General features: G+C 34.2%; 1 protein-coding gene across 11 annotated transcripts in view; it reads left to right on the top strand.

The window, feature by feature from the left end:
- Positions 1-25,589, top strand: part of EXOC5 (exocyst complex component 5) — a 48,629-nt gene that overhangs the window by 9,939 nt on the left and 13,101 nt on the right. Inside the window, exons 2-13 of one of the 11 annotated variants that reach the window (XR_014819434.1) lie at positions 1,900-1,994; positions 2,617-2,764; positions 4,584-4,778; positions 9,554-9,618; positions 12,119-12,147; positions 13,157-13,266; positions 13,779-13,823; positions 13,935-14,075; positions 15,154-15,236; positions 16,220-16,429; positions 18,152-19,224; positions 22,501-22,628. Coding sequence is in view for 1 of the 11 variants with exons in the window: in XM_021102546.2 (XP_020958205.1) it covers positions 1,900-1,994; positions 2,617-2,764; positions 4,584-4,778; positions 9,554-9,618; positions 12,119-12,147; positions 13,157-13,266; positions 13,779-13,823; positions 13,935-14,075; positions 15,154-15,236; positions 16,220-16,429; positions 18,152-18,299 (1,269 nt within the window). In the remaining 10 variants the exon portion in view is untranslated. Of the gene's footprint in view, positions 1-1,899; positions 1,995-2,616; positions 2,765-4,583; positions 4,779-9,553; positions 9,619-12,118; positions 12,148-13,156; positions 13,267-13,778; positions 13,824-13,934; positions 14,076-15,153; positions 15,237-16,219; positions 16,430-18,064; positions 22,629-25,589 lie in introns of those variants that run through there. The other 10 variants (XR_014819413.1, XR_014819424.1, XR_014819410.1 and 7 more) reach the window with 10 other exon arrangements.

The following is a 25,589-nucleotide window of genomic DNA, read 5'->3' as shown; positions in this document are numbered from 1 at the left end:
TTAATTCCAAAGCTTAATAGATTGCTTGGCACTGGAAATTTTATTATTCAATGAATGTTTATCAGTGAATTTTTTTTTGTCACATCTGTGGCATGCAGAAGTTCCTGGGCCAGGGATCAAACCCTGGCCATAGCAGTGACAATGCCAGATCCCTAATCTGCTGAGCTACTAGGGAATTCCAATGAAAAAAAAATTTTTTTTAATTAAAGTATAGTTGATTTACAGTATTGTGCTAATTTATGCCATACAGCATAGTGACCCAGTCATATGTGTGTGTGTGTATGTGTGTATCCTTTTTTTCATGTCATCCCCTATCATGTTCTATCCTAAGCAATTGGACATAGTTCTCTGTGCTATACGGCAGGAACTCATTGCCCATCGATTCTAAATGTAATAGTTTGCATCTGCTAACCCCAAACTGAAAATATGTTTTTAAAGTGTGATTAACAAATGGAAAATTTTACACATAAAAATTCAAACTGGAATTACCAGCAGACGATACCAGTTTAAGTTACATGCTAAGTGGGAGGCAATATATGCTATCTATTTGCATGAAAGAGGGTAATATGAAATATAGGTAAATCAGTGTGTGTTAGTCTAAAAAATGCATTGTCAGCTGATAGTGAACATATAAATGTTTATTTCCTGATTGGGCCTTTTACTCTTTTTTTGGAAAATTTTTCCTTTTCTTTTTTTAAAGCTGCACTTCCAGTGAATGAAGGGCAATTCCGGGGCCACAGCCACAGCAACGCCAGATCCAAGCTGCATCTGGTTACTTACACCACAGCTTGCAGCAATGCCGGATCCTTAACCCACTGAGTGAAGCCAAGGATCAGCATCCTCATGGGTACTATGTCAGGTTCTTAACCCACTGAGCCGCAGTGAGAACGCCCTGAAATACACTTTTTTTTTAATAAGTTTTTTTTGCTGCGAAAATTTTATCCTGCTTTATAAAAATCGGATATTTTCTGTGAGCAGTTTTTCTCATTTCATTAAAAAAATTTACAATATGATTTTAATAGGAACATATTGCTTTTTATCCTGTAAGTTTACTGTAATTTTTCAGTAATGTTTTGTTGAATATTTATGTGAGTAATTTTTCAGTGTTCTACAAAATACAGAAATTTTGTGTGCTCATAACTGCTTTTCCTTTAGTTTTTTTTTTTTTTTTTTTGCTTGTTATGGCCACACCCACAGCACATGGAGGTTCCCAGGCTAGGGGTCAAATTGGAGCTATAGCTACCAGCCACAGCAACATCAGATTTGAGTCATGTCTGTGACCTACACGGTAGCTCACAGCAACACTATAACCCATTTATCAAGGCCAGGGATTGAACTCGCAACCTCATGGTTCCTGATCAGATTCCTTTCCGTTGCACCATGATGGGAACTCCTTCTTTAGAATTTTAGAAGTAGATTTATTTACTGGGTTAAAAGGAATGAGATTTGTAGTGTTTTTAAATATTACTAAAATTTTACCTAGGGTCCTCCAAAAATATTGTACCTGTTTCTAACAATGAGAGTATGAATTTTAGTGTACCCTTTCCTGTATTGCATATCATAATTAAGGGGGGGAGTGATAACCTGACTTTATTTGATTAATAGTAAGGATGTATATATTTCAGGTTTCTTGGCCATTTATAGTTCTATGAATTTGTTTCCTTTGCTCATTTTTCCATTGAGATGTTCCTGCTCATAGTATTGCTTTAATATTTTAATAGTTGAATTTTCATTAAGTACTTTGTTGAAGATTTTTTAATTGAAAAAACTGTACATTTTAATAATATAAATGTATTATTAATAATTTAATTTCAAGTTCTCACCTTTATTCATTTTTGTAAGTAGTATTAAGTTATTGCTTATGAAGCTTTTTAAATGAACTTTTATTTTGTAAACTAGGAGCCTTTTGTGGCAGATGAGTATATTGAACGTCTTGTATGGAGAACCCCAGGAGGAGGCTCCAGAGGGGGACCTGAAGCTTTTGATCCTAAAAGGTGAAGTAAAAAATTTTTTTTCATAGACCTAGTCTAGTACAAATTTATGTTTGGAATAGAGGTGACTTGGAATTCTTTTCAGCATTTATGTAAAGAGAGTTAACAGCTGGCTAATAAAAAGAAGAAGCGTTAGGGTTTGTGATTTATTATGTTCTTTTTATATTTCTTTTATTTTAGAGAAGGACTTTAAGTGATATGGGGGAAAGAATTTTATTGTGTTATAAGAATTTAATATTTTCTCCAAATGGTAATAAATTAGAAAAGGTTGGCTATGTCTCTAAAATAAAACATCTTGAATATTTTGTTTTAAATAGTTTTAAATTGGGGGAATAGAAGTTCACCATACCCTGGATGCACAGTATTATTTGTATATAGTACATATTACCTTTTTGACTATTTCTATAAAATTGGTTTCTATTCTGGGGGTTAAGGGAGATTCCCCATGAGGTTTCATTTATGTCAGAGATAATCCCTAGAAGAGATAATCCCTAATAAATTAACATGTTTATTCCTACCTCAAGGAATGCTCATTAGTACTTTATTTACAATTATAAATGAACTGGTCATTTGCTAGTAATCAATTATAGATGGATTGATACATATTCTAATTTTCCTTTGTTAGATTATTAGAAGAATTTGTAAATCATATTCAGGAACTCCAGATAATGGATGAAAGGATTCAAAGGAAAGTAGAGAAACTAGAGCAACAGTGTCAGAAAGAAGCTAAAGAATTTGCCAAGAAGGTACAAGAGCTCCAGAAAAGCAATCAGGTAAACATTTAGCTAAATATGAATAGTTTATACAGGCTATAACATCTTTATTTCCTTTCAGTTTTAGGTTTTTTAAAAAGTCCCATCAAATGATAGTAATTGTTAAGGTTTCTTTATACTGCTCCCATCTCATGGGGTAAAGTGTTAATGAGTTATTAGGCGCTCTTGGTACACTTGCTTGCTACTGAGTGTTGGTTTGGGAATCACAGTACTCCCTTAAGATGTGGTGGTATCCAGTACAGTGTGGTCCTTGCTTCCTCTCTAATAATGCAAACTTTTAAGAATGACACTTCACCAGACCTGTATTTTTAGGAGCTCATGATTAGTTTGGATAATTAGGTAGTCATTTGAATTCTTATTTAATCATAAAGCACCAGATCAACTACTGTCTGGGTCAGCTTTTTTCCTAGAGGAAACCTGGTCTGCAAGTTTCACAAGTTATGAGGTATGTTCCCTAATGAGAATTCGGTTATAACTGGGACAAGCATATGCAGAACTCTTCCTCAGTCCATTTTGGGGTAGAACTAGATTACTAGACTTACTGTGGGGTAAGTAGGCCATGCTTCTTAGCCATTTTTAGGCCCTAGACTTAATCTGGAACCTCTTAACCTCTTTCGCAGCCTGAACCTTAAGTGGAACTTGATTGCCCTTTATAACTGTAGTTAGAAGAGCATTTTTATCATCCTCCCAGAGGCTGTTTGTTCTTTAGTCTTAGGGATTAGCAAGCTGACTTCTCAGATTTCATGTATTCAGATTCTTTCGCTTAAGTATTTATGGTGGTTAGAAAATATTTAATAAAGGTAGAGAATTTACATAAGGTGGAGAATGTGTTTTTAGGTAGTTAAGGTGATGGATTCCAAATACTTCCAATGCAGATTCCCCTTGGTAATAATAATAGTATTGCTATTTAATCTTAGAAGCTCTAGATCCATTCTACTCTGCCACTTATTAGCTTTGTCATCTCAAGCAAGTTAACCTCTGTGCCTCAGTTTTTTCATCAATAAAATAGGTTTTTTTTAAGGATTAAATAAGTAAAAATATGTAATATGCTTTTAATAGTGTCCAGCACAGAGCAAATCCTTAGTCAATATTTGCAGCTTTTTCTCTTCAACTTAAGGTTAGAATAAAAGTACCAACTAAGTTATCATCAGTTTTGTTATTGACAATTCTAAGGCATTCATTGTACATAATTTTCATCTGCCACAGAACAATCAGTGTCCTCTGGGAAAAAGGGGAGGAATACTCTAGGAAGTAATGTACCTTTGCCTCAGTAGAATAATAATTACAGTCTATCCTGTTTACAAAACTGGACAGGAACCGTTTTACCATATTTGTAATACTAGCATTGCTCTTTAAATATTTAAAATATATGTTAAATACTATATTTTTAATCAGTGTTTGTTACATATTTTTGACTCATTTTAGTATAATAGAAAGCAGGTTGTTCAAGTATCTGGTCCCTTTGATACTTAAATTTGTTTCAGAATCATTATTTAGGACTAAATGGTACTAGGAATTTTGTTAGGATAGCTAGTAAGTTGCCTTGCTGTTTTGTTAATTAACAAATGTATCATGATAAAATATGGATTATTTTAATAAATAAAGGGATAAAAGTATCTAATTTGGTTAGAAAGCTTTTAGATCATGCGGTCCTAATGGATATAAATTGTTTTTCTAGATCATCTCATATATAACATTGTATATTATTTTTAGTTACCTGAGAGAGTAGCCGATGAGATTGGTGGTTTAGTTTTGATATAAATTTATGTATAAACTGGATTCCCTGATTTTATTTTATGCTTCTGCACATTTTTCCTAGGTTGCCTTCCAACATTTCCAAGAACTAGATGAGCACATCAGCTATGTAGCAACCAAGGTCTGTCACCTTGGAGACCAGTTAGAGGGGGTAAACACACCCAGACAACGGGCAGTAGAAGCTCAGAAACTGATGAAATACTTTAATGAGTTTCTAGATGGAGAATTGAAATCTGATGTTTTTACAAATTCTGAAAAGGTGAGCACTGTCAGAAGGATGATAGCAAATTGTAGCGTTAATAAAAATGCCCTGATTATGAACTACAATTACTACTTTCCAGACTTCAAATCACTGAGTAGCCAACTTCAAATCATTCAGTATCCTGAAGGGTATACTTGCCTACAAATTGTCATGAAGTGTTTATATTCAAATTTTCAATTGGATTGCTTGGCATTTTTGTTTATGAAATTATGTATGGTTTGGAAATGCTGAAGTAACTATATTAGTAAGTATTTCTTGGAGAACCCAGGCAACTCAGTGGGTTAAGGATCCAGCATTGTCACTGCTGTGGTATGGGTTTGATCCTTGGCACAGGAACTTCTGCATGCTGTGGGCGTGCCCCACCAAATAAAATAAATGAAATTTTTTAAGAATAAAGTATGGCAAAAATAAAAAACTGGATAAAATAATATTGTCTTAAAATCAAATATGTCACATTAAAATTTACAAAATTTATTTAAAAAATAAGTCTTATAATTAACTTTTAATATTAGCAGAATTTAATAGTCACATTCTGGGTAAGGGGGTAGTCTGACCTAAATCATTGACAGGCTGAAGGCTCTTTCTGTGTAGGGAATTCAGAGCTTCTAGTTTTTATTACTTGAATAAAGATCTCTTACGAAGAATTAAAGCATAGTTTAGACCAAAGAGAATTGAAAAATCTGAATTGTTTATATTAACATTTTTCATACCACTAGTCACTTACTCCTGACCTGAGGGTGCATGGTATTGGCTACTCTACAATATTGGAAGAAGGTTATTTAGTTTTCTTCCCCTCAGGGGAAAAAAATCAAAATGTGTGAAAAAATAGATATTCCTTTTTTTTTTTTTGTCTTTTTTGGGGCCACTCCCGCTGCATATGGAAGTTCCCAGGCCAGGGGTTGAATCGGAGCTGCAGCTGCTGTCCTACACCACAGCCATAGCAATGCAAGATCCGAGCTGTGTCTGCCACCTATACCACAGCTCATAGCAACACCGGATCCTTAAACCACTGAGCAAGACCAGGGATCAAACCTGCATCCTCATGGATTCATTTCTGTTGAGCCATGACGGGAATTCCCAAAAAATAGATATTCTTATCCATGGTACATGCACGTAGTAACATTGCTCACGTATACATTGAATAGTCTTTCAGAATTATTCTGATTTTATTCCATGGGATATCTCAGATAGTGGGATGTTAAAGGCTAAGTATTATTGGAGTTCCATGGTGGCTCAGCATCTTACGGACTCAGTGTTTTCATTGCTGTGGCTTGGATTTGATCCCTGGCCCAGGAGCTTCCGCATGCCATGAGCATGACCAAAAAAAAACAAGACAGAGAAGCAAAAAACACCTAAATATTATTAATGTTCATTTTGAATTAAATGCATTTTTTTTGTGTGTGAGTAGGAACTACATAGGCTTTTATAGAATTTATAATTTTTAGAGATCATCTTTGAAAGAAATGATTACATGTGTAAAGATAATTCCTCTAAAGATAATATTTTAAAGAATGAATTTCACGAAGTATATTCATAGTATAAAGTAGAACTGATAAGACTAACATCAGGAACATTATCATACTTGTAAAACAGCGGCAATATCTAACCTTTATGCATTTATGTGTTTTTATTTATGAAAGTATACACACACATGCACAGGACTTGAACACTGAACTGTTTTTCAGGACACTTTATGGGATGCTTCTATTTTATGTTTTCTAAATATAACTAGACATATTTCTAATGTGTTATATAAGTGTATATTTATACATATTATTAAAATTATTTTATTTTTATAAAATTGTGTATAATTCTGATTTCAGATCTTTAGATCTTCTTACCTTGGATTATACCTGTTGGATTGTATGGTATATTTATGCTTTGCTATAAATGAAATGCAGATATTTTTCTCAGTTTGATTTGGTCTGTTTATTTGATGCGGCTCAAGACAGCCATTTAGAATCTAGAGAAGAATAAACATTTTAAAATTGACTGATTACACTTTTTTTTTTTTTTTTTTTGATCTTTTTGCTATTTCTTGGGCCGCTCCCTCGGCATATGGAGATTCCCAGGCTAGGGGTCTAATCGGAGCCGTAGCCACCAGCCTACACCAGAGCCACAGCAACACAGGATCCGAGCTGCGTCTGCAACCTACACCACAGCTCACAGCAATGCCAGATCGTTAACCCACTGAGCAAGGGCAGGGACCGAACCCGCAACCTCATGGTTCCTAGTCGGATTCGTTAACCACTGCACCACGATGGGAACTCCTGATTACACATATTTTTAACCTGACTTGTATTGCTTGTAATGTTTTGCATAATGAAATTATGTTCTTCACACTTTTCTTTAAACATTTCACTTATCCTCAAGTAATTGTGTAGTTCATGGTGTTACTGTTGTCTCTTAGTTTTTGAGGTTTTGATTAAAAGAAAAAGAAAAAAAAAGTAATATCCTTGCTGGTTCATTCGCTTGGTCACTAGCCATCTGTAATTTTTGAGGAGCAAGTATAAACAAACAGTGTTTAAGCTGATTCCTATTTTCTCTCCTTTGCTTTGCTCTCTGCCATATCCCATTTTCTTTCATTTTGTGTGTTCCTTTTTTCTTATACTTTAGTCCTCTTTTCCCAGTTGTCTTGGTTTTCTCTCATGTCCCCCATAAGTTTTGGGTTACTTTTTAAAGCTAATCGTGAATCATTTTTGGCCTATCACACTTAAGGAAGTGTTAAAACCACACTTGGAATGTCATATATGGTACTAGATTGCTACTTACCAGATAAACTTTTGACTGTCTCAGTTTCTGTACTCTGTGCCAACCACCTTCCCAATGGAAAGAAAAGGAAAAATCACTCATATAGGTAGGAAAGTATGTAATTGAATATTGAAAGATTTTTTTTTTTAATCTTTGCTTTTCAGAATCTTCTAATTTTCTTCAATGGAAAAAACTAACAATTTTATGTCCATAATATATATTCCCTCTTACCTCTGTCACAAAGTATGTTAGTTATTTTTCTTAGACTCACAGATTATTGTTCTTCATATAGATAATGCCTGGTGGCCCTGATTGTTTTTAACCTGCTAGCCTGGGTGGTCTCTCACCTTACCCTAACATCAATAGCAGATGTAAGCAAGTTGTTAGATTGTGGTTTTGAAAGCTTCTGTACTTAGAGTATATTTTCACTGGTGGATGACCTTAAGAGCTACTTGAATTGAAACAATTTTTATGAAATAATTACCAGTAGGAATTTCATAAAATCAAGTGTTATTTACTGCTCTACTTTACTACACTAAAGGAAGTTTGCAAACACTAACTTCCATCTCTTAAAAGAATAAGAACAGACTCCTGATGGGAACATAAAACATGTACCAGGCAAGTTCTTTCTGAAGGGGGTATTGGTGAGGAGAAAAGGGTGGACATTGCTAGTACAACTAAATAGCTTGGTGAAAAGTGATACTGCAGTGGTATCTGTGCCTATGTGTGGCAGGGTAAGAGTGATAACTGAAAATGACAGTGACATGATGACTAGGAGAGAAGTGATAACTAAAGCAGAAAGGCTATCTATATTGACTGTTGTTTGGCAACAACAATATTTTTTGGCCTTGCCTTTGTTTTCCATAGTTGGCTTGCTAGACTTCACATGAGTACTCAGAAAGTTCTAAATTAATGTTCTCAGCTCTTCTCCCTTTACGAGAGAGTCTCTTTCCCTTTCTTGTCTTTTCTGTTCTGTTCTTTCAGTGTAAAAGAAAGTGAATGATCATAAAATAAGTTACTGAATATGTGCCAAAATAGAGGTTATATACTTGTTTACAGTTTGTTTTAAAAAGAAACATTATACAGCAGGAATTGGCACAATATTGTAAATCAACTATACTTTAATGAAAAAAGTAAATATCATGTAACTCCTCTATACATTATTGTTAGTATACACAAATATCTGCATTTTAAGAATTTTAGACCCCTTGTCTAAACCCTTTAGTTCCACGACTTGAATAAGTATAAACATTTCTGTATCATATTCCATTCAAGAGACTTAGTATTAAACTTTATCTTTAATAAACAAGGTTTATTTAAAACAAGGTTTATAACTTAATTAATTGACAGGCATTTTATTCACTTAAATATACAGCTGAGTGGTCTGAGTTATTTTCATAAATCTTGTTTATCCTTTCATAAGCCCAGAAGATAATTAATCTTGCTTTCAACAATCAATGATTTGACTTTTTTCAGAGTAAATTTGGTCTGCAGGTTTCTTTGGGAGGGGATTATGGCATTATAAAATCACAAGATTTCAGTACCATAAAGATAAATGTTTATTTTCCTGTTGACTCATTGGTGATACTCCAGATGTATTTCTGTAGCTCAGGAGATTTTACTTATTTATTTATTTATTTTTGTCTTTTGTCTTTTTAGGGCTGCCATATGGCATATGGAAGTTCCCAGGCTAGGGGTCGAATTGGAGCTGTAGCTGCCAGCCTACACCACAACCACAGCAATGCCAGATCCCAGCTGTGCCTGTGACCTACACCACAGCTCACAGAAATGCCAGATCCTTAATCCACTGAGCGAGGCCAGGGATCATACTCACAACCTCATGGTTCCTAGTCGGATTTGTTTCCACTGCAACACAATGGGAACTCCTGTTGTATGTTTTAAAAGAAAATTGTTTGGGTGAGGGTCTGTGGGCATACATAGGAGAATATTGCTGTTCTCAAATATAAAATTTTTTGATATGCATAGTTTTTTTTTTAATTATTGCTTTTATTTTTTAATAGATAAAGGAGGCAGCAGACATCATTCAGAAGTTGCACCTAATCGCCCAGGAGTTACCTTTTGATAGGCAAGTTTTTTCCTCAAGAGCTAATTTGATTATACAGTGTAATTTATAGAATAAAATTATACTTTTTCTATATGATTCTGCTCATTAATTCAACATGAACTTATGAGCACTGCTTTTGTACAAGGTACATATGTAATAGTTGATTGAAAAAATGTGGTCTCTTAACTAAATGTAATGATATATCTTGAAATAATTTTAATCCTTTTTTTTCTTTTGAGAAAAATTGTAGAGAATTTTGAAATTGATTGGCGTGAGATTTTGGCTTTTTAGTTTTTGGACTTTGATGATCAGGGTAGGAGGGGATAGAGAAAGTTTTACGCCGGGGGCTCTTGAGCTGCTTTTTCCTGTTTCTAGATGGACGTTCTTAAGATTTTTGGAGTTTTGGACACCTTTGAAAAGCTGGCAGTAGTTATGAAATTACTTTAAAAAATTCAGATACACAGGCTGTTGTATATGGTTTCATGGAATTTTAGACCCTTTAGCCTATCCGTAGGTTCCTCCTTAGGGACCTCAGGTTAAGAGTTACTGTTTTAAGATGCAAGGCCCTAGGACCATTGCCAAGTTAGGTATATTAATGGTTTCATCCCAAAAGAAACTTCACTGAGAAGGAAATTCTTTCATGTTGTCCTTTAGTTCATGGAATATCATACTCTTCAATAAAATCTTGTAATAATGGTTCTCCCATTTGAATATCTTTAAAAAAAAAGTCTTCCTTTAAAATAGATAATATTTATCTTATTCTTTGGTAATATTTGAAGATCCTTAGGTAGAGGTAGAATGTAAATATATTCCTATATTTAAAGCTTCACCATTATGTCCCAAACACAGAATGAAAGTGAATTCCCTAATCCCAAAATATATCTCATTTTACTGTCAACTTTTTTTTTTTTTTTTTGCTTTTTGGGGCTGCATCTGCGGCATATGTAGGTTCCCAGGCTAGGGGTCAAATTGGAGTTCAGCCGCCAGCCTATGCCACAGCCACAGCCACAGCCACAGCAATGCCAGATCTGAGCTGCGTCTGTGACCTACACCACAGCTCACAGGAAAGCTGGATCCTTACCCACTGAGCGAGGCTACGGAGCAAATCTGCAGCCTCATGGTTCCTAGTCAGATTCGTTTCTGCTGCACCACGATGGGAACGCCCTACTCTCAACTTTTTATCATCATGAAGATTAGCAGTCATGAGCATCTATCACTTAGCTTTATTAATAATCTCATACTTGCTCAGTAGTGTATGTAAGGTTTTTTTTTTTTTTTTTTTTTTTTTGCGTCTTTTAGGGCCGTACCTGCAGCATGTGGAAGTTCAATATGCTAGGGGTTGAATCAGAGCTGCAGCTGCTGGCCTACATACAGCTCACAACAATGCCAGATCCTTAACCCGCTGAGCCACAATGGAAACTCCAAGTAATGATTTTTATTGTCAGCCACAAAACCCCTCTCTTTATTTTATTTTAGAGTTAAACCATTTACTTAAATGGGTAAAATGTGTGGCTCACAATAGGTTCATGATAATTGTTGGCTACATCTACCTCTCACCCCTACAAACACACCGGCATGTACTAATCTTCTATGTCACAGTTACTTCTTTTACAGTTTTGTTCAGCCTCTCTACCAGACCTTACAATTGATTCTGTGTTAATTCAGTATATTCTAATCAAGTTTAATTTTTTTTCACAGAGATCAGTATGGCCTAACATGTACTCTGTGTGTGATCCACTGTGACTTTGTATATCAATTTTGTATAGCTCTCTAAATTACTTACCTTCTTCATTTGTCTTTGGCATCTCTTTTGCCAACCACTCTTCAAATTGATTATATAAAATCTCTTAACATTGATTTTCCTTGTTGTGCATTCCCCCTTGATATTTATGATTTGAAAAAATTTTAGTGTAAGGTAGATATTTTAGTTTCTGAATTTGCAGAGGTTGAATGGTTACTCTGCTAGGCACATCGCAGGGTTCTTTTTATAGTTTTTATTTTATTTTTCTAGTTTTAGGATAACTCATTGTGTATGTTTATTTTATCATTGTTTTATTTCAAGTAACAATAATGGAACTTCATTTGAAAATATCCCAACAGATGAGAAAATAGACAAATACCAAGTGAATTTAAAATGCCAGTGAATATGAGTCAGGATCATAAATTGGTGATTGAGGTTGGCTGGGTTGTTAATGCCATACACAGAACTCTTCCCTCTTTAAAGGGAATTTGTTATTCAGTGTGAATTTCCCTAGTGAGAATCAGATATCCCATCTGCATTGCCCTGAAAAAATTCAGTTTTGTTTTGTGGCATGCTTCTTGCCAGTACTCCTTCACCCCTAGCTTTATCTTTTCCTCCGTCACTTCATTCCCTGCTTTCATTCTTTCTTTTTTATGACAACATTTAGTGTAGAGGGATCCCATATACACACAAACCTAATTTCCTTACTATTAACATCTTATGTTACTATGGTACATTTGTTACAACTAATAAGCCTCATCATTGGTTTTTATCTTTCAGATTTTCAGAAGTTAAATCCAAAATTGCAAGTAAGTGGGGTTATATTTATTTAACTTTTTACACTACTTGTATAAAAGAAAAAAATTAGTAAAAGGGGAGAGTGGGAGCAATGTCATCCTCCCACCCCATTCCTGGGTTTGATTCTTCTTCATTGAAACAACTGTTATCATTGTCTTGGGTATTCTTCCAGAGTATTCTATGGACATACAAGTATAGGAGATAAATCATGTAAGTCTGTATAGAATTTAGTTCTGCAGCCCCAATTTATTTTGAAATAATTGGTGGCGTATTGTACAAATAGCTTGATACCTTATGTTGTTAATTTAACAGTATATCTTGGAGATTGTTTTGTATTCATACATATATTTCTAATGTAGGTTTCTTTTCTTTTTTAAAGCTAAATTTGTATGACCATTTCAGTACCTGTTTAACTCTCTACATGATAATTTGATTCTTGATCTTTAGATCATATTTTAAGCAGATCACTTGAGATTTCTTGAAAAGATACTGTATTTCCAGGCTTCGTGGTAGTAGTAGTCACTCTTTGGGAGGCCATTAAAAGAAGTTCAAAGACCACCTATTTTCCCAAAAGTGTAATGCAATAGTCACAAGAATATAGTGAATCAAATACCATGTGTTGTCTTAAGGTATAATTTGAGGTTGAATCTGCCGTTATTTATGGCAAAGGGATCTGAACTCTTAAAATCATAAGAGTTTTGATTATCCTCACCTTTTTTGTAGTTTTAGGTTAAGATTTTACTGATCTCTTGCTATCAGAAGTGACATCCAGAGGGTTTTTCCCCGTCAGTTCTTTTTTACGTAACAGTGGTAAATGGCAGTCAGGCTATAAGAGCTCACCTGTTTTACCTGTAGTTTATTATAGGGATTTAATCCGCTGCCTGTAATCTCAAATGGTTTTTGCACTTCTTCCAAAAGAAAGCTAAATCATTATAGCCGTTATATTTGTAAAGAAACCATATACTCATAAATAAGTTGAACATCCTGTCTCATTGTAGCTGAATGACTTTCTGTTTCTAGGTAAATACCATGATTTAGAATGCCAGCTGATCCAGGAGTTTACCAGTGCTCAAAGAAGGGGTGAAATCTCCAGAATGAGAGAAGTAGCAGCTGTTTTACTTCATTTTAAGGTAAATAGTAAAAATTACAAATGTAGACTAGTCTTTAAGAATGTAGAGGTATGAATTCTATATATTAATAATATATGATTTTCCTCTGTTGTATATCACAAAGTTAATTTTCATTGTTTGGAATAATTTGAATATGCATTTTGTATCTTTCTCCAGAAATTATGTTAAATTCTAGGTATTTAATATTATTTAAGTAGGGATCTTATAGTCAATATTATTAATATTTTATCACCGAATTTTTATATAGTTTGACTTAGAAAGTCATATTTTCTGCACTCTGGGTGTTTATGTATTTTTTTCAGCCAAACATAAAATGAAATAATTCAAAAACAAGAAGGCTTGACCTTAACTATCTGTGGTAATATGGGAACCAAAGAGTAGCTATTACTGTTAGCCATTTATTGGAGCATAGACATAGCTTTATTACATATAATACCTCTTTTATTGAGATTGTTGTTATTATTATTTTAAATGAACCAGAACAGTGATATGTATTCCTTTCTTTTTCATAGGGTTATTCCCATTGTGTTGATGTTTATATAAAGCAGTGCCAGGAGGTAACATAGCCATATACTTTGTTGGACTTTTTAAAAATTTTATGCTAATTTGTGTTTTAAAAAATATTTTAAAATTATATATTCATTATGTAAAATTCCTCTGCTGTATAGGGTGCTTACTTGAGAAATGATATATTTGAAGATGCAGCAATACTGTGTCAACGGGTGAACAAACAAGTTGGCGATATCTTTAGTAATCCAGAAACTGTATTGGCTAAACTTATTCAAAATGTATTTGAAATCAAATTACAGGTAATTTTAAACAATGACTAAGTAGTTCTTAAGGCAGTATGGGTTTCTTGGTATTTTTTAACTGAGTTTCCTTAAATTTAGGACTAGTAATCCACTTATTCATTATAGGGAAAAGGAATGACACTGCCATGCTTTAAAAAAAATGTTTTGTTGTTCACCAGGAAAAAGGTGGTAGTCATTGTATCATTGGAGCATGTGTTTGAAATTTGTATATCAGTAGTAGTAGTAGTAATAGACTGAGGTAGAGTAGCTTCAGATTTTTTTACTTACTGGGTTCTCATCTTTTTTCTGGCCACTCCTGTGGCATGCATAAGTTCTCAGGCCAGGGATTGACTCACATCACAGCAGTAACACCACTGGGTCCTTAACTGCCAGGCCACCAGGGAATTCCATTTGGTTCTTATCTTGATCAGCAGATGGCATTTTTGAAATTAAATAGGAATTACAAGCTCAATTTTAATAATATGATACTTACGTGAAAAATGCAGGGACTCATGACCTTCACTTCTTTAGCTCTGTACTTTTGTAAACTATATTTACCAATGGATTGAACATCATTAAATAAATATTGTTTTTAAAACACAATTCAGGACTTTTAATAGCCTTTAATATGTATTGTGATTCTCTACAAATGGAAATGTAATGTACAGCATTTTCCAGTTTTAAAGTAATGCCTATTAGTGTCTCAAGGGATACCAGTGTTGCTCAGACAGCAGTTTGGGAAATGCTGCTTTAAGGAATTGACCATACTGGTATAGCTTCAGGTTTTGGTTTTTGGGGATTTTTTTTTATTCCCCCAAGGTACTTCATGAGGCAAGTTGGCCAGTTTCAAAAGACACCATATTTGAGATTCTTACTGCTTGTTCCCAACAGTGATATAAATGTACAAGCAAGTAGGAGAAGCAGTAAAAGTTTAAAACCTATTTTCTTATTTTTTATATTGGTCTCTTTTCTGTGCATTTCCTTTTCCATTGGATTTTAAGTCAGAGCAGTTCAAGAATGTGGAGTAATTATAGAGAAAAAAATATTGACTGTAATTTAATATTTATGTAATTGACTGAATATTGACCTTTTTTAGAGCTTTGTGAAAGACCAGTTAGAAGAATGTAGGAAGTCTGATGCAGAGCAGTACCTCAAAAATCTCTATGATTTATATACAAGGTATGTTTTTTAATTAGAAAATAATATTTCACATTTTCTTTTTTTTCCAAACATAGGGAAGTATTCAGTTATTTTTGAAAAACAGTTTGTTGGATAGCAGTATCTTTTAGCATTGAATACTTGGCTGAAGACTAGTATTGTACAAGAGCAATATTCGTAGTATGTTGACTTAAGGAATTAGATATTATGCTTTATATTAATGTACTTTAATAAATATAAAGCCTTGTTTACACTAAGACTTAAGCATTTTGTTTTTGATTTTAATTGTAAGCTAGTTCACTCTTTCTTTGAGAACTAGTATAATTACATTTATTTGCAGTTAAAAACTTTAGAAATTGAGGAAAGGAATGACACATTCTTGTCAATTGACAATTTCATACTTAAGTCTGATGTGAGAATTTGTCTTTTGCTTTGGTAAATAACAGTGTTATACTTTGTAGAAGCTTCATGAGGAATTTTTTTCCAGCTCTATAGAATGTTCTTCAGTGTCATCATTTTGAGAGGAGGGTTTTCAAAAGTAACTGTAACAGGAACTCCATCTCATCAGCAGCATTGTTCTGAGCCTATCTCCGACAATAAACAGAATATTAGAGGAAAGTCCAAAGATAGAGACAGAATAGAATAAACAGAGGGTAGACCTTTCTGTATTTTGACTTGGATACCATGTCATGAATGGTATACTTGAAGCCATTCTGCCTCTGTTGCCATTTCTAGGCTGGTGGTTGCCTCAGTTTCCTCTCCTAAGTCATCTCTAGGAGTTCACAGCAGTTTTCAAAACCATAGTATTGTTTGTAATGTTCATTCTACTTAATATTTAACCCTAAATATTGCTCTCTGAATCCTAAGTAACTGCCCAAGGTTTAAGAAATTGTTGTTTAACAGAAGTTATTAAAAACTCACATTGTTAAAATATGTATTTCTTGATATTGTTACTATACCTAAAATATACATTAATCTTTCCCCCCCACCTTTTCCATGAAAAGAACCACAAATCTTTCCAGCAAGTTGATGGAGTTTAACTTAGGTACTGATAAACAGACTTTCTTGTCTAAGCTTATCAAGTCCATTTTCATTTCCTATTTGGAGAATTATATTGAAGTAGAGACTGGATATTTGAAAAGCAGAAGTGCTATGATCCTACAGCGCTATTATGATTCAAAAAACCATCAAAAGAGATCCATTGGCACAGGAGGGTAAGTGTTTTTGTTAAATGTTATAGTTAAAACTAAAGATATTAAAAAATTCATTATATTTGGACAGAAATTAATATCGATGAAATATCGATGGTCATTAGAAATTTCTATTAAGAATTTTTTCGATTCAGTTCATGCTTACACCATTCATTAAATCCTCTCTCTTGAGCCAGGTGTTAAAGTGTTCTAACATAACATGATTAAAATGTAAAGCAGAATACAGATACATAAAGAGTTCCTCCCTCCCTTCCGTCTTTCTTTTCCTTCCTTTTTTCAGACAGAGTAGTTATTAACTAGGAAGCACATCATTTTATTGATGTTGCAGGTGTGGGTTTGTTTTTTTTTTTTTTTTTTTTTTGCTTCTTAGGGCCACACCTGTGGCATATAGAAGTTCCAAGGCTAGGGGTTGAATCAGAAATGCAGCTGCCAGCCTATGCCACAGCCATAGCAACATGGGATCCAAGCCGCATCTGTGACTACACCACAGCTCACAGCAACACCGGATCCTTAACCCACTGAGCGAGGCCAGGGATTAAACCTGCGTCATCATGGATATTAGTTGGGTTTGTTTCCACTGTGCCACAGCAGGAACTCCCACAGGTGTGGTGTTAAAAACCCCCCAAAAAAGTTCTACAAATAATTCAGTTTTAGCATTTTAATGACTTGACATAAAATTGTTTAATTAATACATTAAAATCTGCATTTACATACTAGAAGAAAATGATTTGCTATTAAGAATTGGTGGTGACTCAGGTATTTAAATCTCAGTAATCTGGAATTTAGTTGATTCTGGGCTGAAGCCAAATGATTCTGTGGAGCTGTATAATAAGAATTGACAGTTCACATAATGCATACCCAAATCAGTTTCTTGTTTCCCAGTTTGTCATATATTAAATAATGATTATGGAGAGATGATGATTAGGAATAAGAGGTGACATCTGATGATGATTAGGAATAAGTATGGAAAGTAAAACAGAAAAACTATAGGACAGTAATAAGAATTTGTTTAAAAAATTAGTTCATAGTCCGGAGCTATATTTTCTAGGAACAAAAAGGATTCTAACCTAAAGATACCACCATAAGAGTTTCCTTGTGGTGCAACAGTTTAGGGATCCGACATTGTCACTGCAGTGACTCAGATCACTGCTGTGGCATGGGTTTGAACCTGACCTGGGAACTTCCGCATGTCGTGGGTGCAGCCAAAAAGTAAATTGGTTAAAGATACCACCATATAATAAATGTTCTTAATGACCCTTCATCATTGAGAAAAGCTAAATTATGTAGAATGTATCTTGTTTGATAATGAGAAATGCATGTGTATTTAAATGGCAGGTATATTTTAAAAGCTTTAAAATTTTAAAGTTTGTTTTAAGCAGGACCATTTAGTTATCAGAATAGTAACTTACTCGGAAAAGCCCGCTTACTAAGGAAACCAAACAAAGAGCTTTGGCTGTTGAGTCAGAATTACAGAGCTGAAAGAGACTGTAGAGATCATAACTCCAAATCTACTCCTTTTTTCAGATGAAAGTCTTCTGTTTAGAGATTAATGTTTGTTTCACTATAGAGAACCTACTTATTGAAATTAGAACTCATAGGTATCCTGGCTATTCATTCATTTTTCCTTCTTTTTTTTAGTTCATGTATACTAAACTTGGGAGTACTTGAAATTGAAATCTATGTATTATAAAGTGTTCTTTTTCATTTGTTGGTATGATGCACTAGTATTCAAGATTTGAAAGAGAGAATTAGACAACGTACCAACTTACCACTGGGGCCAAGTATCGATACTCATGGGGAGACTTTCCTATCTCAAGAAGTGGTGGTTAATCTTTTACAAGAAACCAAACAAGCCTTTGAAAGATGTCATAGGGTAAGAGTAATGGTAAAATTGTAACTGTAAATCAGTTTTATTTATATATAGTTGTGTATTTTAATTTTTGCCTTCTTTATACTAAGATGTAACTCTGCTCTCTGGTTAGGAACAATTATTTATTGTAATAAAATAAAATTTTTGTTTTGGAGAACAGAATTAGTTTTAACTTACTTAGAAGTATATTACAAGTTATAAAAAATGTATTATTTTAAAGTTGAGCAAATCAAATTTTCTTTTTTTGAGATATTAAATCAAGATATGAAGGGGGAGAGATTAGACCTATCTCATAAAGAAATAGAGCATTAGGGAGAAAAGGATGTTTTAAGAACACAGATATCAAAGGAGATGGAAAAATTGACTCCATTAAAATTTAGAGTTTCTTCGCCAAACACACTTTAACAAAGTAAACAGGTAAGTCACAGCCTACCAGAAGGTGTTTATAACCAATATTACTAGCAGAAGATTTTTGAGACAGATAATAGTGACTAATAATTATAGACCACATACTATGTTCCAGACACTCTTCTAAGCATTTTAGTATGTATTAACTCATTTAATCATTGTAGCAAACCTATGAGGTTGTTATTCTTATTTTACAGAGGAAAATACTGGGATGCATCCTTTTAAGTATGGAATTGAGAGTTGAGGCAGTCTTAATTTTTATATGTATTGATGTATATGGTGTATATATTTATATTGATGGATAATAAATCAATGTAGTTATACATATAATTAAATAGAAAACAAATCAAAGACTATACAAATGCAGAAAATGTAAATTATCAGAAGATAATCAGTCTATTAAGGAAATGAAACTTTTTTTTTTACTTTTTTTTTTTTTAAGGGCCACACCCACAGCATATGGAGCTATAGCCACTGGCCTACTCTAAAGCCACAGCAAGGCCAGATCCGACCCACATCTGTGACCCACACCACAGCTCATGGCAATGCCAGATCCTTAACCCACTGAGTGAGGTCAGGGATTGAACCTGGGTCCTCATGGATAGTAGTCAGATTTTTGTTTTTGCTGAGCCATGATGGGAACTCTGGGTAATGAAACTTAAAATAGGAAAATACTATGTCATTCTCATTAGGTTGGCAAAAATTAAGAGGCCTGTTGATTCTAAGTATTGGTAAGGATTGACACAATAGAAATTCTCATACATTGCCGATGGAAGTAAAAATTGGCATGCTTTGGAGAGTAATTTGTTAATTCCTTAGAGAAACTCATAGGTGCACATGACATATCAAACATGGAAAGCAACGTTGTTTGTCATGGTGAAAAATTAGAAGCAAACTGTGCCTTATAGAGAATTGACAAACTGAAGTTGTTCATACAGTAGAAAACTATACACCAACATGTATCAGCATGAGTAAATTTCAAATGTTGAATGAGAAGATTAAGATGGGGAAAAGATATGTTCAGTATACCACAATATAAAGTTTTAAAAAGTAAAACAAGGAGTTTCCTTATAGTGTTAACTATCTGGCATTGTCACTGCAGTGGCCTGGGTCACTTTTGTGGTGTGGGTTTGACCCCTGGCCCAGAAACTTCCACATGCTGCTGGTGTGACCAAAAATAAAATAAAATAATAAAAGGTGAAACAGTGTGTTGTTTAGGGGTATACATGAGCATGGGTGTGATAAACAACTTCAGAGTAGTGGCATAGTAGGTTAAGGATCTGGTGTTGTCTCTACTATGGCTTGGTGCCATAGGTTTGGTCCCTAGCCTGGATGCTTTGGATGGGCCTGGAAAAAAAGACATGGGGAGAGTAATGAGATGGGAGGTTGAAATGTAGGCAACAACTCTTTGTATACCATACTTAGAAACTTGAACTTGACCTTATAGATGATGATGGAAGCTTAAAGGATATTAAAAAGATTAGGTTTTTTTCCTTTCTTTTTCAAAACTTAGTAACTTTGAGATACAGTTTGACAATCATTAAACTGCATATATTTAAACTATACAGTTTGATAACTTTGGTAAATTATGTGTACATTTGTGAAGCTATAAATGCACTCGAGATCAGATCTATCACCCCAAAAATTTCCTTTTGCCCTTTTAAAATCTTCCTGCCCCCTCCCACTGGGTCTGTCCTCAGGCAACTACTGATCTGTTCACTGTAGATTAATTTTGAAAAAGAAGGGGGATACTTCAGGACTGAGTATTCAAAGCTAAATAGGATGTTTACAAGAAATTGATTGTTTTTCTAGAATTTTTAATAAATGGGATTAAAATATCCATAATTTACACATGTGTTTCTAGATTCTTTAACTCAGCATTATTATTTTGAGATTCATTCATGTTGTGTGTATTAATTAGTATTTTTTTATTGCTGATTTCTACTTAATTTTGTGAATGTACCACAATTTGTGTATTCATTTACCTATTGATAGCAGTTTAGATTAGCTCTAGTGTTGTTACAAATGAAGTTGTTATGAACATTCATATATATATCTTTATGCAAACATACTGTCATTTCTCATGAGTAGCAATATGATGTCATATTATTATTCTTTTATGAAACTGCCAAACTGTTTTCCAAAGTTGTTTCATTTAACATTCCACCAGCAGTGTGTTAGAGTTCTGTTTGTTCCACATGATTTCCAGCATTTGGTATCATTAGTCTTTTTAGTTTTAGACAGTCCAATAGAGTGTGTAATGATACCTTATTATGGTTTTAGTTTGCATTTTCCTAGTGACTGAAGATGAGCATCTTTTCATACACTTATTCACTATCCATATATATTATCTGCGCTATTTTGTGTGCATTTTAAAAATAGGGTTGTTTTCTTATTTTTTGATAGTTGCATATCTAGTTAAAATTCATTTATCAGATGTGTCATTTGCAAATGTTTTCTTCCCGTCTGTGACTTGTCTTCTTATCTAAAGAGTATTCTAAGAATAGAAGTTCTTAATTTTGATGATATCCAATTTAATACTTTTCTATTATGGGTGGTATTTTTGGTATCATATGTAAGGAATTTTTGTCTAACTTAAAGTCACGAAGATGTCCTGTTTTATTTTCTTTCTTTTCTTTTGTTTCCTTTGTTTTCTTTCTTTAAAAAAATTGAAAATTTTTTTTTTTTTTTTTAGTTTTGAGGAGTTCCCTTTGTAGCTCAGTGGGTTAAGAACCTGGCTAGTATCCATGAGGATGCAGGTTCAATCCCTGACCTCACTCAGTGGCTTAAGAATCCGGTGTTGCTGCGGACTGTGGCATAGGTCACAGATGCGGCTTGGATCCAGTGTGGCTGTGGCTGTGGCATAGGCCAGCAGTTATAGCTCTGATTCAACCCCTAGCTGTGGGTATGGCCCTAAAGAAGAAAAAAAAATTTTTTTTTACAGTTTCAAAAGAGTTCTTTCCATTTACAGTTATTATAAAATATTGGCTTTTACCCCCATGTTGTAAAATGCATCCTTGAGCTGATCTTATAGGAAGTTTACTCCACTCATATATTGCCCCTCCCCACCCTGTAACCGCTAGTTTGTTCCCTATATCCGTGAGAGTCTCCTCCTTTTTTGTTATAGTCACTAGTTATATTCACTAGTTTGTTGCGTTATTTATTTATTTAATTAATTAATTTTTTGTTTTTTATGGCCACATTCATGGCATATGGAAGTTCCCAGGCTAGGGGTCCAATCTGGCAATGCCAGATCTGAACCACATCTATAACCAACACCACAGCTCATGGCATCACCAGATCTTTAACACAGTCAGTGGGGTCAGGGATCAAACCTGCCTTCTCATGGATACTAGTTGGGTTTATTAACTGCTGAACCACAATGAGAACGCCTGTTATATTTTTTAGATTTCACATATAAGTGATATATAATATTTGTCTTTCTCTGTCTGACTTATTTCACTTAGCATAATTCCCTCCAAATCCATCCATGTTGTTGTAGATCTCAAAATTTTATTCTTTTTATGGCTGAGTAGTATTCCATTATATGTTTGTGTGTGTATGTCCATTCATCTGTTGATGGACACTTTGGTTGTTTCCCTATTTTGGCAGTTATAAATAATGCTACTATCATGGATGCAACTAAAGATTATCATACTAAGTGAAGTAAGTCAGAAATTGAAGGACAGGAGTTCCTGTCATGGCTCATTGGAAACAAGTCTGACTAGCATCCATGAGGATGCAGGTTCGATCCCTGGCCTCGCTCAGTGGGTTAAGGATCTGGCATTGCTGTGAGCTGTGGTGTAGGTCGCAGACATGGCTCAAATTTGGTGTTGCTGTGCCTGGCAGCTACAGTTCCAGTTTGACCCCTAGCCTAGGAACCTCCATATGCCAAGGACATTCTAAAAAAAAAAAGAAAAGAAATGAAGGACAAATTCCATATGCTATCCCTTTTATGTGGAATCTAAAATATGGCACAAATGAACCTATCTACAAAAGAGAAACAGACTCACAGACATAGAGAACAGGCTTGTGGTTGCCAGTGGGGAAGGTTGTAGGGAAGGGATAGATTGGCAGCTTGGAATTAACAGATGCAAACTATTGTATATAGGATGGATAAATAAAAAAGTCCTACTATATAACACAGGGAACTCTATTCAATCTCCTGGGGTAGACCATGATGGAAAATAATATTTTTTAAAAAAGAATATAAGTGTATATATGATTGGGTCACTTTGCTTTATAGCAGAAAATGGCACAACATTGTAAATCAACTGTACTTTAAAAAAATAATGCTGCTGTGACCATTGGGCACATGTATATTTTTGAGCTAGTGCTTTAGTTTTTGTCAGATGTATACCCAGGACTGGAATTTCTAGATCATATGGTAGTTCTAGTTTTAGTTTTTTGAGGATCCACTATACTGTGTTCTATGGTGGCTGCACCAATTTACCTTCTTACTGACATTGTACTTGGGTTCCCCTTTCTTCACATCTTTGCCACCTTTTGTTGTTTGTAGATTTTTGTGATAATAGCCGTTCTGTATGAGGTGTGAGGTGAGATCTCATTGTGGTTTTGATTTGCATTTCTCTGATGATTAGTCAGTGTTGAACATCTTTTCGTCTGCATGTTGGCCAACTGTCTCCTTTGGAGAAATGTTCAGATTTTCTGTCCGTTTTTTAATCGGGTTTTTATTTTATTGAGTTGTATGAGTTTTTTTTATATATTTTGGATATTAACCTCTTATCTGGCATATCATTTGCAAATACCTTTTTCCATTCAGCATGTTGGCTTTTTGTTGATGGTTTCCTTCAGTGTGCAGAAGCTTTTTTTTTTTTTTTTTGGTCTTTTTAGGGTATCCATGGCATGTGGAAGTTCCCAGGCTAGGGGTCAAATCAGAGCTGCAGCTGCTGGCCTACACCACAGCCACAGCAATGCTGGATCACAGCCGCATCTGTGACTTACACTGCAGCTCATGACAATGCCAAATCCTTAATCCACTGAGTGAGGCCAGGGATCGAACCTATACCCTCATGGATACTAGTTGGATTCTTAACCCGCTGAGCCACAATGGGAACTCTATGTTCAAAAGCTTTTAAGTTTGATTAGGTCCTATTTGTTTATTTTTGATTTTGTTTTCCTTGCCTGAGGAGACAAATCCAAAAAAATATTGCTAAGACCAATGTCAAAGAGTATACTGCCTATGTGTTCTTCTAGGAGTTTAATGCTTCACTGTTTTGAATCATGAAACTATAAATCTTGAAATCAGGTCGTGTAGGTCCTCTAACATTTCCATTGAAAGCATTTTTATGTAAGTCTTTTTTTTTTCTTTAAAATATGTTTTTATTAAAGTACAGTTGATTTACAATGTTATGTCAGTTTCTACTGTACAACAAAGTGACCCCGTCGAGCATATACATACATACATATCATTCTTTTTCTCATACTATCTTCCATCATGGTCTGTCCCAAGAGACTGGATATAGTTCCTTGTGCTGTGCAGCAGGATCTCATTGCTAATCCATTTTAAATGAAATAGTTTGCATCTATCAATCCCAAACTCCCTGCCTATCCCATTCCTTCTCCCTCCCCCTGTAAGTCTTATAATGATTATGTTTTTCTGTTTCAAGGGGGGAGTTTGGAATTTTGACTGGGATACATTGAATCTATATTTCTGTTTGTGGAGAATCAGTATCTTAGCAATACCAAATTATCAAATACAATCGATTTTCCTATGTTGATTTTGTACCTGCAAGCTACCTAAACTCATTTATTGTAATAGCTTTTTTTGTAGATTCTACAGGATTTTCTGTATAGAATATCATGTTGTCTGCCAGTAAAATCAACTTTACTTATTCCTCTCCATATAGATGCCTGTTGTTTTTTTCTCTTGCCTTACTTATTGCATTGTCAGAATCTCCAATACAAAGTTGAATAAAAGTGGCGAGAGCATGTAACACTTTACATTATTTTTAAGAGTAAAGTATTCAGTCAGTCTTTCATAATGAAGTCTTATGCTGACTGCAAGTTTTTCATAGATGTTCTTTATCAGATTGAGGATATTCTTTTATTCCTAGTTTTCTGAGTGTTTTTTATAAGGATTAGATGTTAGATTCTGTCAAATACTTTTTTAACAGTTCTGTTAATGTGTGAATTACATTGATCAGTTTCTAAAGTTAACCTTCTGTTCCTTTGATAAACCTCACTTTGTCACGTTTTATCCTCTCTATATATTACTGGATTAGGTTTGCCAAACTTTTGTTAAGAATTTCTGTGTTCATGTTCTTTAGGAATATTGACTTTACATATTAAATGAGCTTTGATAGTTTGTGTCTTAAAATTTGTATATTTCACATGAGTTGTTGAATTTATTGGGATTAAGTTGTTCATGGTATTGACTTATCCCTCTTTTATGGTCAGTTGATTTTTTTAAGTGTGTGTGTATGTTTTAATTGAAATATAGTTGGTTTACAGTGCTGTGTTTCTGGTACACACTAAAGCGATTTAGTTATATATATATTTTTTTATTATAGGTTATTACAAGATAAATATAGTTCCCTGGGCTATATAGTAGGACCTTATCATTTATCTATATTATGTATGGTAGCTTATCTTTTTAATATCTGTACAATCTATTGTGATGCCTCATATTTGTTCTTGATATTGATAATTTGGTTCTTTTTTTGTGATTATTCTGGCTAGAGGTTTGTCAGTTTTGTTGATTTTCCTAGAGAATTCTCTTTTAGTATCATGGATTTTTCTGTTTTGTTTCTCATTGCTTTCCAGTCTTTATTATTTCTTCTTCTTCTATTTACTTGGGTTTCATTTGCCCTTCTTTTTCTAGCTTTTTTAGGGTGGAAGCTGAGTTCATTGATTAGAGACTTT

Source organism: Sus scrofa, chromosome 1, assembly GCF_054392235.1.
Source record: "Sus scrofa isolate SSC_HxYL_T2T_F1_AM1 chromosome 1, Sscrofa_HxYL_maternal_Yorkshire_Landrace_v2.0, whole genome shotgun sequence".
Lineage (NCBI taxonomy): Eukaryota > Metazoa > Chordata > Mammalia > Artiodactyla > Suidae > Sus > Sus scrofa.
Note: the sequence above shows the minus strand (reverse complement) of the source record. Positions and strands in the feature narration are given on the sequence as shown.